Here is an 18,945-nt window from a genome sequence, read left to right on the forward strand (position 1 = left end):
GCACGTAGTGTATCACATTTACATCACATTTGGAAGTTCTTAAAAACATCGAAAAGGTGCTTACAAAACATATAAAGAAAGACAGACATAAATTAAAAGACACACAAACACGTAAAATTTGGCAAGCCGAGTTGTACAGAAATAAATATACGTTTAAAGAAATGAACCGTGACTGTTCAAAATACTGTGCGTTGAAATGAATCGCTTTGGCGTTTCGCATTAAACGGGACTCATCCAACGCGTTTGTTTTCAGTCAGCGACAGAGTATGCGAGTCACATAAAGGTGCTTTAAGTAAAGGCCATGAAAACCGTCTGAAGGAGTACGCGGTGGCATACGAATGAACCAAAAGTCCTACTGAGACACATATGGATTTAGAGCCGATTCAAAAAAGGATTTCAGACGTCGTAGGGTGGGGGAAAAAAAAAAAAATCTCTCAGTTGCAGTCCATTTTCTTTTCCGCAATGCGGAGAAGCATTTCGGAGTATTTCTCCAGCAGAGCGACCGCCCGGTCGTCCCTAAGCTGCCTGCTGGGAGAGTCTTCCACGGCCGGGTGGGCCTCCGCGGACGCTGCTGCGACCTTTCCGGCTGACCTCTGCGGCGGAGGGCACAGCGAGTCCAGCTCACTCTGAACTCCTGTGAATGCCTCCTGCAGAATGAGTTTCATCTGAACCTGCTGCTCTGATAACTCTGGCAATGAGTCCAGCTATGAGAGAGAGAGAGAGAGAGAGAGAGAGAGAGAGAGAGAGAGAGAGAGAGAGAGAGAGATTTAAAGACAAAAGATAGAACAGAAGTGAGAGTAGAAACAGAAAAAGATTTAAGAAACAGTACATATCGTAACAAGTAAACAGCTGCTGTAATTTATCCATGGAGTTCTCTTCTGGGTTCCATAAGAATAAAAAAAGAAAAAAACAATCACCTTGTTGTACAAACCCACTGCTCTCTTCATAGTATGTAAAATCTCATTCACAATCTGATTACACGTCTGGAGGGTCATTGTCTCATCTGCAACACCTGAGAAGAGACAAACGTTACTTCGTACAACATTCACATTAACACACAAACACACATATCCCAAACCACTGTTGACACAGCTTACAGCTATTACAGCTGTGAACCAAAAGCTGTAGGATTCAGACACAGCACTTGTAGATCAACTAAAAAAAAAACGTCTGGACCTGTGACCGCTGGACATGGTTCTTCCCTCGCAGTGTCCTGAACTGGTTCGCTTTCTTTGGGAGGAGACGCCGTATCGGCCTGCAGGTGTCGAGATGGAGCCTCCGCTTTGTCTTTGGTCCTTGGCGGCGCTGCGACCTGGGTGGGCTGCTCTGAGATGGCTTTGCTTACAGGGACCGATCCTTTGGTAAAGGGCAAGGCCCGGGGGGCCAGGCTCTCTTCTATACTGCTGATACGTCTCCGCCCCTCCTTCCCCAGCGACCTCATTTCTGTGGGCGTGGCCAAGGCCGTCAGGGCGGGCGTGTCCAGGGTGCGCCGCCGGGCCTTGTGGGAGGCCGGAGACCGGCCGGAGCGTTCGGACGTGGAGAGGTCCAGGTGAAGGGCGGCTCGAGCGCTGTGGTTTCCAGGAGGGAGGTGATGATGATGAGGATGAGGATGAGGATGAGGATGAGAAGAAGGAGGAGGAGGAGGAGGAAGAGTCTCAGAGGAGGCGAGGGGAGGCGGAAGGTTTTCTTTGCACTCCTGCTGCACGATGAGGTCCTGAGCAGAGGAAGCGGTCTGGTCTGCCAATTTCCCGGCCTGCTCCTCACTCGGGTTCTCTGCCGTGGAGGTGCTGTGGGACATCTTGGCCCTCGAGCTGGCCGTGGTGCCCATGTAGCTTTGGCGAGAAGGCCGCGCGGCGGGCAAGGTGGGCGTCACTTCTTTTTCACGGGCACCGATGACGGTTTTGGCAGGGAGGGCGGGCGAGTTGTTAGGAGGGGCCATATTTTGAAGGCTGGACTGTGATGCCAGAGCCTTGTCAGTGATTTCTGTACATAAAAAAAAAAAAAAAAAAAAAACAGACTGTATGAGCCCAAACTGAAATGCAAGTACAAAAAAAATGGACAGAAAAAGTGAGGTGAGGTGAGATATGCCCAGTGAATCGCGAGTATGATTATGAACCCAAACACTAAACGAGAAAAGTTTTCCGTAAATGAGGAAACCAGTGACCTAGAATAAAACTGTAAAGGAGCTACAAAAAAAAAAAAAAGAAAAAAAACAGGTTGAGCGTGGCAGAGAGAAAGAGTCCCAGATCTTCCCAAGTGTGTGAATCATCTCAGTAAATGAAACTGGATCGCTCTGAAACCACAAAACCAGTGTCAGAATACTACGATCGAGGGGAAAAAAAAAAAAAAAAAGAACAAAACAAAAAACATAACACACCAATGACCAGCTGAACCACAGTTGAACCACAAGATCATAGGAATGTGCCAAATGATTAAACGTTCTAGCATCTCCAACCTGCCCCCTTCAACACACACACACACACACACACCTCCCAGGGCATTTTTCCAATGGAACACGGCTATGGAGTGACGCGAGGGTTTCTGTGCCGCTGACTCGGAGCGGCGTTTCGGTGGGATTGGAGGACGAGACTTCAGCGCGTTCTCTGTACAAGGCCAGACCGAGGTCATGGCAAAACACACTCACATCAGTTCCAACACACGCTGATTAAAAACGACTCTGGGTGTGTTTCTCTTCAGTGTTTTTAGAACCAGACTCGTGAAAACATTTAAAAAGGACTGTGAGGCTTTGCAAAAAAACAATAACATGATCTTATAATGGTGCGAAGGTTAAGCCGAGAACATTTGCAAATCTGGCCTTATATTGGATCCCAAACTTGATTCGTGTTATGATCACATACTATGTGGGTGACGTGGAACAGTTTGAAACTCAATATTACACTCAGAAATAAAACAACAGTTTCATTAGTCTGAAGACAGCGTGTACTGCTTTATCACCGTAAAGTAATCCCTCACGTAGGTTGAGTTCAGTACCCATTACACACTGTCACACAGGTCATCACAAAGAAGAGAGGGGACAAAAGAGGGGGGGGGTGAAAAAGTTCACGGAAAATTGGAGCTGGCTGTTTGTGTGTTCTTTTCATACTGGAAAACAGTACATCTGGAAATTCAAAAAAAAAAAAAAAAAAAAAAAAAAACTCACCGCTCTTGCTTTCCTCCTCAACAGAGCTCAAGTGTGAACCCGAGTCACTGGAAGAAAGCTTCGAGTTACTCTAAAGAAAGAAAAAAACAAAAAAAAAAAAACAAGTTACATTTGCAGTCACCATCAGGTTGTTTAAAACCATAAAAATAAACCATTAAACGTTTGAAGCTGATCTCAGATCAGTGGTTGCAGTCAGAGACGATATTTATATATGTTGGCCTACCCCTGAGCTGGCCATGTCGGATGTGTTGATGCTGGGCTCGTCGGGAATGCTGGGAAGAACAGCGGTCGGTCTGTGGGCAGTGGCAGAGCCAGGACCAACCCTGCAGCAGGAGCAAAGACACAACTGATTCACACTTAAAGATTAAAAGGGCATTTCCACAACGTACACTTGTCTTGTCTGTCACAGGGTTTGTAGTCCGTGAAGCAACTGAACAGAGATTCAGCAAAAAAAAAAAAAAAAAATTGGTCTGTGCTTTGAGCTAAAGTTGTGTGAGGGAAATGTTTGTTTACATGATGCAGTATGCGTCACCATGTAATGGTTTGGTATGACTAACACAACCGTGTTTAGCAACGTACTGTATTAAGCAACTAACCAACTGATCTGCAGTGCTGGTGTGTGTGTGCGTGGGCGGATGAGCGCGTGCAGTGACACCAACCAGAGCGAGGTGTGTGCACACAGCTGGACGCTGACTGGAGAGCGCGAGCGCGTGTGTAACGGAGCGTACCGGATGCGGCTCTGGAAGCGCGACAGGAATCGTGTGGAGATACTGAGACGAGGGTTGAGGAAGATGCTCTCTGCAGACGGCTGCAGGCTGCGCAGGTCCGTGTCAAACTTCTCTGCAGGGGAGCGAAACAGGTGTTATGTTTGACTACACGAGACCGACTCCTCAACACTTCTTCATCACAGTGGGAGACTCTCTGCCTGTGGGTGTTTTTTTTTTTTCCCCCCTTTATAGAGTTCTCAGGCTGACAGACTACTCCATCTAAAGTTGAGTAGAGGGCTTTCAGAATCAATACTTCAGAGGTTAAGGCAGCACAGAGGGTCCCTAATGAAGTAAGACCACCGTCAGAGAGCTTTAGAATATGAACCACGAAACAAGCAAGAAAGGGTGTTTTTTTTTGTTTTTTTTTTACCTACAGAGAATAGGACAGGAAGTTTAATTTACAAACAGTTCACTAAACACAATTTTAAGACCACACACACACACACACACACACACACACACACACACACACACAGACAGTTGAGAGCATCTCCGTGCACTTATAGCGAGTAAACAGTCAATGAGACACACCGTCCGCGGTCACGTTGTTGGCCAGTGTGTCAAAGTGCTGGCGGAGCAGAGTCTCTGGTTCTTCCTCCTCCTCTTCCTCGACTCCAGAACTGCCCGTGGAGCTGACCTGACTCAGAGAGTCTGCGTCTTCTATAACACAGAGGTGAAAGGTGAGGTACGGCAATCACCTTAAATCACTCTTACTGCAAACCATCACACACACACAACAGTCCCAACGACTCTATAACTAAAGAGTGCTAAGTGGACTGTTACAAACCCATAATAATTAAACATGGCATTCTGGAAAGAAATTCTTAAAAGAGAGAGAAATTTTACATTTTAAATGGCTACTATACTTTCACAGTTGAGAAAAGCTACAATCCAACCAGCATCGTGGGCATTCCTCATGTATAAATGTATATCTTTTCGTTGCAGTATTTAAAACAAAGATCGTTGGATGATGTGTGTTATGGTTTGATTATCAGTTGAGTTTCTGTTGATGACCCTGGTATGTTGTTACTGCACATACCCATACATAAGGGGGGGGGGGGGGTGGTATAACTTACACAGCAGAAATCTGGACTTTAAATGGGGACTCAACATGAAAAAGCGACTCACGGTCCAGAGGAGGTTCTTGGCTGGAGGCCTGACTCTCAGCAGAGCCGACACAGCACGCGCTGTCTGGGGTCAGCTCTTCCTCATCCTCGTCTTCCTCACGCCAAATCCTGTGTGGAGGATCCTCTGCCGTCTCAGAAATCGCTTTCACATCAAACTCTCTTCAGGAACGAAAACATGCAGGAAAAAAACCCCCACATATCATGTAATAAGCACATGCAACCCCCCCCCCCATCCCCCACAAATAAAGAAGTCCACAAATTATCTTAATCTAATCTACAATAATGTAATCTTTATCCAATCCTTAATAGTTCATCTAAATATCTTAATCTAATCTACAATAATATAATCTTTATCCAATCCTTAATAGTTCATCTACATATCTTAATCTAATCTACAATAATATAATCTTTATCCAATCCTTAATAGTTCATCTAAATATCTTAATCTAATCTTGAGTGAAAAAAGCTGTTTTTGAATAATAATTATTTGAAGATAATAACTTAGCTAGAGGTAAAAAAAATAAATAAATAAATAAAAAATCCCAGTCCAGCCTGCAGGGTGTGTGAAAATGTCATTAACTGATTCTTGAGCTCCGTCGGCAACCTCAGCACATGTGTGGTTTCTCACCCTTCTCCTCCAGTAGACAGTGTGGTGCTGTTGGCTGGATACAGGATATAGTCGCTGCGTTCAGGAGATGTCAGACATGGGCCAAACAGCTCCTCAGAGTCTGGCAGAGGTAAGAAGTCTGGCCTCTGGAGAGATGAGCCAAACTGGCCACTGGTCACCTACACGGTTCCATAACAAACACTGTTAACAGATCTCATATCCCGAAACTGTTCAAAAGGTGCACTCGGTACTGTTCTCCAGTCAGTCGGTGTTACTACAGAGTCCCTGAGGAGTGAACTATCACTGACCTTCAGGAACCTCCAAACAGAAGAGCACTACTACACTGGCTATGTACCAAAAAGCTCACACATTTCACAGACTGTCAGCGCAGCAATATTTCAAAAGTAGTGCACCTTAAATAGGCACCAGTGGGTGTATTTTACACACCACCAAACACACACACACACACACACACACACACACACACACACTTTTCATGGTTCACTCACCTAGCTGATAAAGGGATGGGAGTGTTTCTCTATGTTCTATTTGGTGCACAGATACATAGCTGTGAGAGCCTGTCCTGCCAGCGATGTGATGCGCTGCAACAGACCAAACAGCTTCGTCCTTCAATCTCTCCCTTCCTGCGTGTGTGTGTGTGTGTGTGTGTGTGTGTGTGTGTGTGTGTCTCTGCCGTTCTCTCCCTTCCAAAACTCCTCCCTAAACTGCAGTAGTGGGGAATACCCATGAAATCACAGCTCCTATGCCCTGCTGTTCTAATGTCATACTGACATCATCACTCACTCTCTTGCTCCTAAACATCATGTCTGACATCACCTTATGGTTACACAGTCACATGCAACAGCATGGCATGTCACGCATCACGCTGTGTCAGTTTGAGGAACCTCATTTTTTTTTTTTTAAAGATCCAGAACCGACCAGAAGGGAAAGCAGAACTTGAGCTGGGGCCAGAGGAATCGGGCATTTAGAAAAAAAAAAAAAACAAACAAAAAAAAGATCAGACAAAAGTCTAAAAGCTCATTAGGACTGCCAGAACAATTCTTTTTCTTAGCTTCAACACACAACGTCAATGAATACTTACATGAACTACATGTCATACATTTGAAAATACTTGTGCAGGAAAGTAGAAATGTCAGGTGCCTTCTGTTCAAAAGCCACCAGCCAACTACAAACACTCTGGGAAAGGGGAAGGTCTTTCTTGTCAAAGAAAAGCATTTCCGCTCTCTCATCTCTCTTTCCTCTCCCGTAAACTGCTTCAGAGGCTGCTCTGAACGGACGCTTGATGCCGCTACGCGGCACCGAGAGAAATTTCAAAGCCTCCGAACGAAACGAGGGCAGCGGACTCCTTTCCGCTCTGCCGTCAGTTTCGTGGCAAGTTTACAGGTTGTGTCAGTTTACTTCTACTTGAAAGCATTAAATTATGATGCCAACACCAACTATGAGTGTTTGCCACGATGTATCGGCCCAATATGAGTACCAGCGAGGAGTATCAGCGCATCTCTAGTCCTAACTATAAGATGCAAATTCATTTGCCTTGCCCATTCAAACATCTTTTCTCTTGCTGGATCGAAAAACAAACCTTTTCTTCGTCATCTTCGTCCTCCTCCCCCACGTCTTCTTCGTCATGATCATCCTCCTCTTCCTCGTCCAGCAGGCTGTCCAGGCTCTGCGGGTGGAAATGGGCATCTTCCTCCTGTTCGACTGCATCCTCTTCCTCTTCCTCCCCTCTGTCTCCGTCTGCCCTGCAGGGGCTGGGAGAGAGGGGCAGCTGCAGACTCCTGGTCTCCAGAACCGCGCGGATGGCCAGGGGGTCCGACTGCTCCGCCCAGCGGCCACGGGGCTGGTACGGGCCCGTCGTGGACTGCACGGGATTGGGACCGGTGGGAACAGCAGCACCAGTGGCACCAGCAGCACCCTGACAGCCCTGAGAGACGGAGAACAGTCACCAGCAGCCCAGGGAATTCACTGCTGCATTCTTCAGTCTATTACTATTACTGGCTATTAGTTTACATCATCTAAATAACAGTGAGTGCAATGATTTGAGAGTGAATACAAATACAAATACACATTTGGAAAAAAGGAAAAAAACAAAAAAACAAAAAACAGAAAACTCTCCTACTCTTATTATATTTTCTACATATTATTCCATATAACTGAACATGTTAACTTTATAGTTACATTTCTCAAGCTCATTTTTTAAAATATACTTTAGATTTTTTTTTGTGTCATATAAAATATCACTGATAATATTTTAAAATTGTATTTCATAAAGCTCATACCAGTCTGCGCGCCCACATAGGCAGTCTGCCGTTAGTCTGGAGCACCATCGGATCAGGAGGCTCTGGAGCACAGTGACACACACACACACACACACACACACACACAGTTATAGTTATAGCATCGTTTCTACAAACAGCACAACCAACCCTTCATCACTCACACACACAGACTAACACTAACTACAATACAATAGCGCCAACTCCAACAGGAACAGAATCATCTCTATGTACAGTGAAATCCACCCTCCCTCCTGGACACACAAACAAACAGAATTGCTGCATCATCTTCTACATGCAGTAAAACCAGTGATCCATATTGTCAGTTTCTCTCTAACACACACATACCGTGAGTGGAGTCCTCCCTGGCAGGGGTTTGAGGATGCTCCTCTGTGTCTTCCTCACTCATTACACCCTCCTCTTCCTCCTCTGCTGGCAGAAGGGTACTGCTTGGCACAGTGATGTAGGTCTCTCTCCTAGAGACACACACACATTAATAGGAGTACAATTAGGACCTGCTGTGTGTGTAGAACTGGTTCAAGGACCAAAAATAACTGCCTTAAATCCCACTAGAGACCCTCACACACACACACACACAGACACTGTTTTCACCTTTCAAATGAGATCCAAGACTGAGCGGTTAGACCAAAACTACTTAAAAAATGTAAAATGTATGGATCTGATGCATTATGGTGCAACTGAGAAATGAGTGAACTGTAAATACCATAAAGATTATTAACAGCGTGTATTTTGGGTGGACCTGGCGTGTATTTTTGGGTGTACCTGATGGCTTGTTGTTTGCTCGGAGCAACATGGGACTTTTTCAGGCCAGACCTCTGTCTTCTCTCTGCAAGTCTTTTTCTCATGGAGTTGGTCATCTGAGAGTCCAACCTCCACACAAACACGCAGCTGGTGAGAGAAACATGCACAGACAACTCAGTCAAAACCAAACGTCTAAAACTCATACAATTTAGTCACTTGTATGAATGATTCCTCTTCCTCGACCCAAAAGACTGTTGAGACAAATGTTTGTTGATTACCTGTCTCCAGACACAGTTATGAGGTGCCTGCAGTCCTGACTGAATCTCATACCAGTTACAATCTCTGCGCAAAACACAGAACATACAAAACAGATCATTCAAAAGAAAATCTGATCATCTGAGAAATATACTGTGAAGAAAAGAAAAGAAAAAAAAAAAAAAAAAAGCGAAGTAAGAGACAGAGACGGAGAGAATCAGACAGGGAGAGAGGGCGAGAGAGTGAGTCAGAAAGAGAGAGAGAGAGAGGGCGAGAAAGAGAGAGAGGGCATACCTGAGTGTCCAAACAGAGTAGCCACACACTCTCCAGACTCATAATCAAAGATACAGATGTTTTTGTCAGAGCAGCTCGTGGCCAGGAACATTCCAGAAGGATCCATCTGAACCTGCTCGCAGTGTGAGGTATGTGTTAAGAGATGTGTGATGAACACACACAGATAAACCAACACACACACACACACACACACACACACACACGAATCCTCACCTTAAGCAAGGTGCCATCATCACTGAGAGAACCCTTAAAACACCTCTTCATCTTGCCACTCCTCACGTTGTACACCCTGAAAAACACACATCACACAAAGCCTCCTCAATTTCCACGTCTGTATTTATATCTTGAGGATGTTCTGTTCCCCAGATATTCCTTTCTTTATACGGCACAGTCTCACAGTCCTCCTCTCTCACAGTGTACCTGATATTGCGGTCCTGGCAGGCAAGGGCAGCGTGCGTGCGTGTCGAGTCTAGGTCCATGTCATAGAGTGTGGCTTTCTCCACCACGTGATGCGTACGAGAGAAAGACAGTCCCTCGTGTGACTGCGGGGAGAACCGGCGAGACACGGGATCAGAGGCTCATTGTGTCAAATCGATGGAATTTACAAGACCTTCTAAAAACCAGCTTCACATATTCGCTATTACTCTTCGCCATCACTCCTCATTCAGTTCTTTCATAAGCCCTTCATGAATAACGTCTATTTCAAGGCTACGTCCGCTGTGCAAAAGGTCAGTTGTTCTGGGAGATGTATGTATTAAGACCCTCAGTGAACGTAATGGCACCGTACCCGGTCATTATGCAGGGCAGGTTGTGATGGCTGGAGCAGTTAATGAGTTTACTGGAGACTCACCCTCTCCGCCGTGCGGAAATAGATGCTTTTATCAGCTCCGCAGCTCACCATACGCACGTCTGGGCCGACACCTGTAACACAGCAGTGCAGAGAAAGCACTTCACAACAGAGCCCAAATCTCAGAGAGCATGGCTTCCACATTCACTCACACACACACACACACACACACACACACACACACACACACACACACACTTTCTCAAACACACACAAATCTAGAGACATAACTGGAACATAGAAGCCCAAATACATACACACATAGACTTTCACATCTTTGTGTATTAAAGGTTTTGTATGGCTTCATGAATTGACATAAGTCAGAGAGAACGTAGAGGTACCTCCAACCCCATGCACACAAGTATGTACACGTACATACACACACACACACACCCATGCAAACGAACGCAGACCTGTGAATTTGATGGCTGTGATAGACGCTGAATGGTCGTAAACAGTCTGCTCCAGGCTGTAGCTCTTCTCCATGTTGAAGATGTGAATGAGACGATCGCGACTAGCCGAGGCCAACAGATGGAGACCTACCGATCCAAAAAAAAAACAAAAAAAAACATATGCTTAATGCTGATCATACACCTGCTCTCATACGCTCAAATGTCACCCAAATACCCTACTAAGAGGGTAAATACACATACTATTAATTAAAGCGTAAAACCACTCATTTGCGGGCAGGTGAAAAGAGTGTCAGTCTCATCTCACCCGTGTCCGCGGGAGAGAACTCCAGACACAACACCTCAGAGTCGTGGGCCTCAATCTTCAGCAGCTCATCCATAAACTGCAACCCAAAGATGCTACAGAGGGAGAGTGAGACATTTCACATGGGTTTTATGTCTCCCAGAAAGGAACGCTGTGGAGATTGACTGTAAATGCACACCGCATGGCACATGTTTTCATGGGGAGAGGACAGAAGCTCACGCAGTGTACATTCTTCAAAACACCTTTGATATTGCAAACAAACCGGATGACATTTTCACTAGTATGGTTATTAAGGAGTATGACAAACATTTACTGATATGGTTTTATCTGGCTTTTAAAATGTGATCATTTCTTCTACTTATTCAGTTTTGCTTAAAAATGCCCACTTAAACCATTTTTTTTCCTTGCCCTGTAAAATATGATTATTTTGTTTCTCAGGAGAGTCAAAAATCTTGCTTGTCTATTTTCTGCTTTCGTCTTTGCCTAGAACCACAACAAACAGCCAAAGTAACTGTGGGTATCTACGTGTATGGACATGCCAAAGCTCACTGGTTAGACCTGATAAAGACCTAGCAGAACTGAAAAAACAAGCAGAACAAACAAGTTATCACTTCAAACATATTTAGAGCATATTTCCAATTCACAGAGCACCGCTCTACCACTCTGAATTGCTAATACTGTGTTAATTTATGCACATTTGTAATAAAGTGAATTTATGCATCTAAGACTTCTGCACTTTTCCAAGTTTGATTCATCATAGCACCCTATGGTTAAAAAAAAATAAATAAATAAAAAAAAGATTCCATCTACCCTTGTTCCCTGATAGAGTGACTCCATTTAAAAGAAACCTAAAGGGAGGCTCTGATTCAGCACTCCTACGTGTGTGTGTGTGTGTCTTACCGCAGGTTTCCGCTGCGGTCTCCAGCAGCCAGGTGTTGTCCGTCCGGACTGATGCCGAGGACTCTGATCCCAGACTTGCCGTCCAGGCTGCCTCCCTCCCCTCTCTCTCCCTCAGACCTCAGACGCTGCACGTCATCATCCACGTACACGATTTTCACCAGGTCCTTACAACCCGCACACACACATACACGCACACGCACACAGACACAGACACACACAAAAACAGTATTTTAAATGAAATGAAATTAAATGGTTCTCAAGTCCCGTCAGAAATTTGTAGCAACTGACATGTGGTTCAAATCAAACGTATGGGAGCTGCAGTTTATCCAGAAGCGTTTTTTCTTTGAGAGTGAAGTTCAGAGTGAAGTCGGATCTCACATGGCTGTAGAGGTTGCGGCGAAGGCAGGGGCCTGGGGTTTGACTGTGGGTCTGCTGAGAGTCAAAGTGCCACAGGCGAATGGTGTTGTCAGAGGAACAGGTGAGGAAAGACCCAGGCAACAGGCAGGCCTCTGACGACTGTTCCAGGCCCGGATAGGTCTACAGGAGAGAGTGTGCTTTATGAGGACCATAAACGTGGAACGATAAATACAGCGTAATTCTGAATGCAAATGAACGTACTGCGGGTACGAAAAATATTTTGTAAGGTTATTCTTAAAGTGAAAAACGCATCCTTTCCACAGAAGCCCTCGGCTCTGGTGCTAAAAACGCGTTTTAAATGAATACAGATCAGTTCACATATTATGTTCCACAGAAGACTAGAGCTGCTGCTTTCATATCCCGTCATGTGGGCAGGTGTGCGAATCAAACGGCTGACAAACCTCCACGCTCCACACGCAGCCGCTGTGGTAGAGCGCCGAATAGACCTTCCCGACGTTTCTCACATCTCGCACATCCCACACGTACACGCTGTGGTCGTTATAGACGCACGTCAGGTGCCTTGTCACGGGGTCAAAGGTCAAGGCCAAGGTATCTGGGTACTCTGCTTCAGGGTTTGCAGCAAATAGGTGCCTACATCCAAAAGTGATAGAGAGACAGGGAGGGAGAGAGAGAGAAAGAGAAAGAGAAAGAGAGAGAGAGAGAAAGAGAAAGAGGGAGAGAGAAAGAGAAAGAGAGAGAGAGAGAGAGAGAGAGAGAGAGAGAGAGAGGGAGAGGGAGAGGGAGAGGGAAAAAGAGAGAGAGGGAGAGGGAGAGGGAGGGGGAGGGGGAGAGGGAGAGGGAGAAAGAGAGAGAGAGAGAGAGAGAGAGAGAGAGAAAGAATCAGACTGAAACAGGCAGGCAACTGAAGACAACTTCTGGAGTAGCACTGAGGCTACGAACGATGTAACTTATCCAAATGTGATTGGAGTTAGAGGATGGTTAGATATGCCCCCTGTCTTGCCTGCTCTCTCATTGGTACAGGTCATGCAGAAAAGGGCCATTCCTCTCAGCCTGGTGCAGCGCATTACTGTTTGTTATCATCCTGCTCTAAGCAACAAATGGCTATGCCTGGCATTCACTCTCCAAAATAATCTCTCTCTCACAATCAATTACCGAACCTCACAGTAAACAAAGAACTCCAATTGTTCCCAAGGGAGAAACTCGACCCGTTTCTCTTCAGTAAACCCTACCTAATAAGGGAATTTGGATTCTTTTGCTTTGTTTTGCTTGGCTATCGGTTACAATTTTTTCTCTACAACTTGTCAAAAACATCTCTGTGGTGGGTTAGTGTTGTGAGTAACCCTGTGTTATCCGTTCACATTATTCAGGCTGACGCCACCCCCCACCCCACCCCACCACCCCCCGGCCCTCACCCAGGCTGAAGTCCTTGAGTGACATCCACTCCCAGGCAGTGCGGCCGATGCAGCGTGGTGACGTAGCGCAGATCGTGCGGGTTAAACACTCGTATCGTGCCGTCCGCGCAGCCGCAGAAGACGTACGCCTCGCTCACGGACAGGCACCGCGCCGAAGTCGTCTACAAAAAAACAAAAAAAAAAAAAAAAACCAGGACCATCCGACAAGACAACGCAGTCTGTTAGTCACTCCTCTGCACCACAGTATTGACACTTTCTCTGATGTCAAAGTTTAGACAAACGAACCTTCAGGTCAACCCAGGCATCCAGCTGTCGCCTGCTGTTGAACTGACACAGTAGTCCTGTATGCGTGATACAGTAGGTGCTGCTGGCCATTTTGCCACGCCCACACGCCAAACAACAGAACGTGCTGTTCTGCTGTTCCCCTAACAAACCAGAGCGACCAATCAGAGGCACTGTGCTGTTCACCTGTCGCAAAAGACACACAAAAGGAATCCATGAGATGAGTGGAACATGTCTATTGCACGAAGTCAGTTTCACAAAATAGCTGGTTGTGCTTGTCAGTAATAACAAATGTTTTTTTTTTGTTTGTTTTTTTTGAAAGATGCAGCTGCACTGCCCTACCCTTCTCTCTTTAGAGGCGTCCAAGTACCAGAATTTCACGTGTCTGTTTCCGGCGGTGACGAAATAGCTGTTGTCCTCAGAGAAGGACACAGATAGAACTCTACTGGATACTTTATTGGACGCGATGACAGTCCCCTTCTGCAGTGGAGAGAGAGAGAGAGTCAGGAGAACATGTACTGCTATGAACCAAAAGCCATGAGCCATGAACTAAATCAAACTAGCGCTGACAGGTTGCATAAAACAGCAAAACAGTAGTGGGTAATGTGAGTTAGAGCACTGCACATAACACGGCAGATAAGAGACAATGGGATACACATTTGCTTATGTAAGAAAGACTCTTAAAAGATCATAACCTGCATGAAACCATTCACTGATTTTAAACACAACAGTGTAGGGCTTCAAGCTGTGAAATGTAAAACTGAAATGAAGTCACGACTGGACATGGCTAAGATATGCCACATCCTGGAGCTAAATCATGTGACCGCGGAAATAAGAGGAGTGTTCATTATAACTAGCGGTAGTAACAGGACACCCTATCTGTGTGTGCATGTGTGTGTGTTCACACACCTTCCATTCCCATACGCTGACAGTCCTGTCATGTTGGAATCCCACCGATACGATGTAACTGCCATTAGGCGAGAAGGCCACACAAGCCACCCCATACTTATGGCACTGGACCTCTGCCACCTGAGTTCTCTCTGCCACGTCCCAAACCCGCACACAGGGCATATGCCCACTCTGCCCAGAGACAAGAAACCAGACAGGAGTGAGAGAGAGAGAGAGGGAGAGAGAGTCAAAAAATAAATCTGACTGATACTAAGATAACTGAGAAGACATAAGGGTACTTGAGCATTTGTTATTTTGAACTGTCCCTGGAGGAAAACGAGAGTCAGCTGAGGGAATGGGGGAAGGACACACACATTTAAAAAAAAAAAAAAAAAAAATATCGAACAACTGCTGCCAAAACACAAACACACAGTCAATATAGCCCTTTGTGTTTTCTATCTACGTGTTGCTAATGCTGACAAAATTCCACCAAGTCCCATGGGGAGTGAGTAATCCACGGTGTGCATTCCAGACCTCACTATATGTATTTTAAGTTACCTTAAGAGGATATCAAGTCACTAGTAGCAGGATTTACCCTCAGGGATTATTGGGGTCGTAGAGGGGCACTGCTTAACACCAGTCACACGCTATACCGGGAGCATGACGAAGACATTAAATGGGCCTTAAATGTTTGGAAAAGCCTGTGTTTATGAGTTAAGTGTATCCACAGCGGGACTCTGTGGCACTGCTTGTGATGTTTGACAGAGCTGAGATAGACACTTGCCCTCGCTATGGTAACCGTGCGGGCTAAAGAGAACTGGGAAGTGTCGAATCGCTCGGCACGATGTAGACCGGTGCACGGTGGACTCTCGCAAGCAGACCACACTTACGTCACGATGTCCTCTTAAAACAGGCACTTAGCTGAGCATACACACTCAGTCAGCTGTCATGTACACCACACACACACACACACACACACACACACACACTCGCACTGAGAAACATCAATCACTGATAGGCTGTGTCCTACTTATACAAATACAGTGGGGTGCATACAATACTGATCTCTCTCTCTCTCTCTCTCTTTTTTTTTTTTTTTTTTTTTTACTTCGGCGTTCATGAATCTCTTCCAAGCACTTACCTCACCGGTGACTAAATATTTTCCATTCTGAGCGAATGCCAAAGCACTAAAAGTTTTCCTGGAAAACACAAAGAGCAGAGTTGATACGACCAGATTTAGTTTGGGCTAGTGTCAAGGAGGACTACACTTTGGTCCTTTTCTTGAATAGCTAAACACACTTCCTCAGAAAGATGACACTCCCTTTTAGAGTACTGACTTCTATGACAGTGTTTGACTATCCTGAACCTGGAGGCATTGAATGTTTTTTTTTTTTTTTTTTTTTTTTATCTCTGCTTGTTTTAACACATCTGATTCAGTTCATCAGCTAATTATTAAGCCTTAATCAAGTAAATGACTAGCTAAACAAGGAACAGAGATCTAAAAGGTGCAGAGGTAGGGACTCAAGGCGCCAGACAGGGAAAGGCTCCTTTAAAGCCCTCAAAAGCATGCATGCGCATGCGCATGCACATGCACATGCGTACGTGTGCACGCGCACACACACACACACATCACTAGGTCAAGGTACTTTACCTGGAGGTGTTAAAAATGTGACTTTGCTTGTTTTTCTTCGGATTGAGGATAACAATCACACACCTGAAACAGACATAAGTTCTTGTAGAATTTCATGTTCTAAGTATTCCTCAAATCAAAGATACTGCGAAGCTAAAAGACAGAGTGACAACCCTTACCCGGCAGGATATGCCACCAAACCAGAGTTGGGGTCACAGGTCAGTCCACTGCTACTGGAGGTGGTGATACCCAACACCTTCTCCAGGACCACCTGAGGACACATCAGGTTCAATATCTATCAAGGGTCTCAGAGTTAAAGGGTTGATCTGAGGTCAGTCCTACATGGTCCACATAAGCGTATTGAATAGGATTATGAAAGAGAATAACTGATCCTAGATCAGCACTTTTACTGTGAGAAAATCAGTTCAAGCAACCATTGAGGACAGATTTTTAAACTAACCCACAACAGGTCTCATACCTAGCTGTTTAATCACGTGACTGAACCTCTCTACTCGAAGTATTGTTCACCTCTGGGAGCAGATTTAAAAATCACTGCTGTTGAGTGTGATGGATTGTATAGCGATAAAGAGAACACTTCCACAATGCTAGGCCTGTGTGGCATCTCAAATAGTAGGTATGACACAGGTCTGGCAAAGTGGAGACAAGAATACACTTTGTAATGAGAGCCCTGCAGAAGTGGAGGGGGCACGGCTGACCCACCTGTACAGCCAACAACTTTGATGGGTTTGACAGTAAGATAATAATAATAAAAAAAAGATAGTATGTGGCAAGCTTTACTGAGAGAGTTGTGTGGTTGAGACGTAAAGCTAGACACTACACTTTTCACTTTCAACTCGAAACTCAGCTGTACAGTCAAACCATGTTCGATAAACAAACACTTGAAAAAAAAACCCCGTCCTGACCGCAAGGCTGTTTATCTCTACAGGATGCTGAAGAATGAAAACAAATCATTAGACTAGATTTCTGTTTGGTACCCGATGGTGGCCGAGTATAAGTACCAAATGATTTGTGCGCTATGTGCTCAAAATACACCCTTTCACATTTGTCGCACAGATGTGCAAGGTGCGTTCATTAATACCAATCACAACACCCAAAACTAAATGTCCACTTTAACTCTACGAGACAATAATTCGTTAAAATGCGACACACATACACAGAAAATGACATACCCGGCTGTGAATGTTCCGCCTGTTACTTTGTCGACTTTTTCTTCGTACGTTCGTCGACGCTGTGACATTGTTATTAACGATTTTCTTAACACGAGAGGTGAAAGAACTGGTAGTCAAACCTCCTCCAAATAAAGTTCCTTCCGCCATGGCGTGCACTGAGAAAGCACAAAGTCTGAAACCAAGATAATTTATTTAGATAACGGTACTATGTTCCTAACATGCAACGCACAGTCGACACAATGCAGGCCAAGTCGCATTTAAATCACTTGAAAGCCAACTGGCGTAACTAAATGGCAGTTCTCAAACTACCGGGTTGGCTTCCTCTGAACAAAATAAAATACTCTGAAATGTTTAAACTCCTAACTTTCAAGACTATCTTTTCAGCGAAACGTCCATTTTGCTATTCGATGGAACGCGTTGCAAAAGCTGAAACCGTTCTAACGACGTGAAATTTCATAGACGCTGATTTTTTTTGACAACTGTCGTAACACGTCTCTTCTTGTATATCGTCAAGCTAAAACTTAGGAAAAAAGTACGGCAAGTCTACGGTGAGGAGCAAAACTTCAGAGTTATTGCACACGGGTCATTTGAGACGGCGGCACAAATTTTCAAACGTACACTGGGCTCTGTGATTGCAGGGTTGCCACAAAGATTCCCTAAAACCCGCCTCGTGCTCCTATTTTATTGGTTCATTGGTCTTGATTGGCATTTACGTAACACGAAGAAACCGCATAACGACGCCCATTCTATTCTTGATTCGGCTGAGAGTGTGGTTGTATATGTACTATGTCTTATCGTCCACCAGGTTGCAGTAAAGCATCATGTTGGTAAGTGTGCTTAGCGATACGAAACAGTCTTGAATCCTCGTTGACTGAATAAGAAAATTCATCTTAATGACTATGATAAATCACGCCATATAAAAAAATTCCCACCCTCTATATTAATATATAAAAAAAAGTATTGCTCTCATACTAACTGATAACATTTTTATGGTTTGTTTGTTTTTCTGTTGTTGTTGTCGTCCCCCCCCCCCCCCCCCCCCCAATCAGTTGTGGATGCGTGCAAATATTTTTAATTCTACATTTTCATGAATTTAACAGAACTTTTGACAGTAATTTTGCCAGTCACAGAAATGTTGACGATCTGATTTTCTCTGACTTAATATCTCACTTCTTAATGGCAGACGCACAATTGATTTCTGGCACTGATTATGTGCTAACAGACCTAGAAAATTTTTACAAACCAGATATAATCTCTCTTCTTCTCCTGACAAATGACGACCCCATTTGAGAAAAGTAAGGATGCTCAGTAGGCTATTAGTAACCTGAGTCTCTTCCCTTAGAAAAAAAGGAGAAATGTGACTACATCTATAAACTCACTAATTAAATTTGTCTAATCTATTTATTACTTCCTCCAAACCCAATCAGTCAGATAA

General features: G+C 44.8%; 1 protein-coding gene across 1 annotated transcript; it reads right to left on the minus strand.

Moving 5' to 3' along the window:
* Window positions 1-434: 434 nt before the first annotated feature.
* On the minus strand, window positions 435-17,657 carry wdr62 (WD repeat domain 62). The gene is made up of 32 exons (XM_030777952.1): window positions 17,511-17,657; window positions 16,500-16,591; window positions 16,342-16,404; window positions 15,832-15,889; window positions 14,712-14,882; window positions 14,145-14,282; window positions 13,806-13,988; window positions 13,521-13,681; window positions 12,549-12,738; window positions 12,109-12,267; window positions 11,731-11,894; window positions 10,834-10,925; window positions 10,530-10,655; window positions 10,120-10,190; window positions 9,690-9,811; window positions 9,483-9,558; window positions 9,270-9,381; window positions 8,999-9,062; window positions 8,742-8,867; window positions 8,307-8,434; window positions 7,962-8,023; window positions 7,262-7,606; window positions 5,683-5,840; window positions 5,056-5,213; window positions 4,459-4,587; window positions 3,889-4,000; window positions 3,384-3,483; window positions 3,161-3,230; window positions 1,667-1,983; window positions 1,177-1,582; window positions 918-1,012; window positions 435-704 (listed from the first exon to the last, which is right to left on the minus strand). Exons 1-32 carry the CDS (start codon window positions 17,655-17,657, stop codon window positions 435-437), a joined length of 4,665 nt encoding a protein of 1,554 aa, XP_030633812.1.
* Between the last annotated feature and the right edge of the window lie 1,288 nt (window positions 17,658-18,945).

This window comes from Chanos chanos, chromosome 6 (genome assembly GCF_902362185.1).
Source record: "Chanos chanos chromosome 6, fChaCha1.1, whole genome shotgun sequence".
In the NCBI taxonomy this organism is placed as follows: Eukaryota; Metazoa; Chordata; class Actinopteri; order Gonorynchiformes; family Chanidae; genus Chanos; species Chanos chanos.

Bases quoted from the DNA above. Each gene is read 5' to 3' on its own strand.
- wdr62 (XM_030777952.1), bottom strand. From the start codon at position 17,657: ATGGCGGAAGGAACTTTATTTGGAGGAGGTTTGACTACCAGTTCTTTC. The intron at 15,890-16,341 runs GTAAAGTACCTT...TGTGTTTTCCAG, and splicing joins CACATTTTTAACACCTCCAG to GAAAACTTTTAGTGCTTTGG. The intron at 9,812-10,119 runs GTGAGTCTCCAG...TTCTCCCCGCAG, and splicing joins ATTTCCGCACGGCGGAGAGG to TCACACGAGGGACTGTCTTT.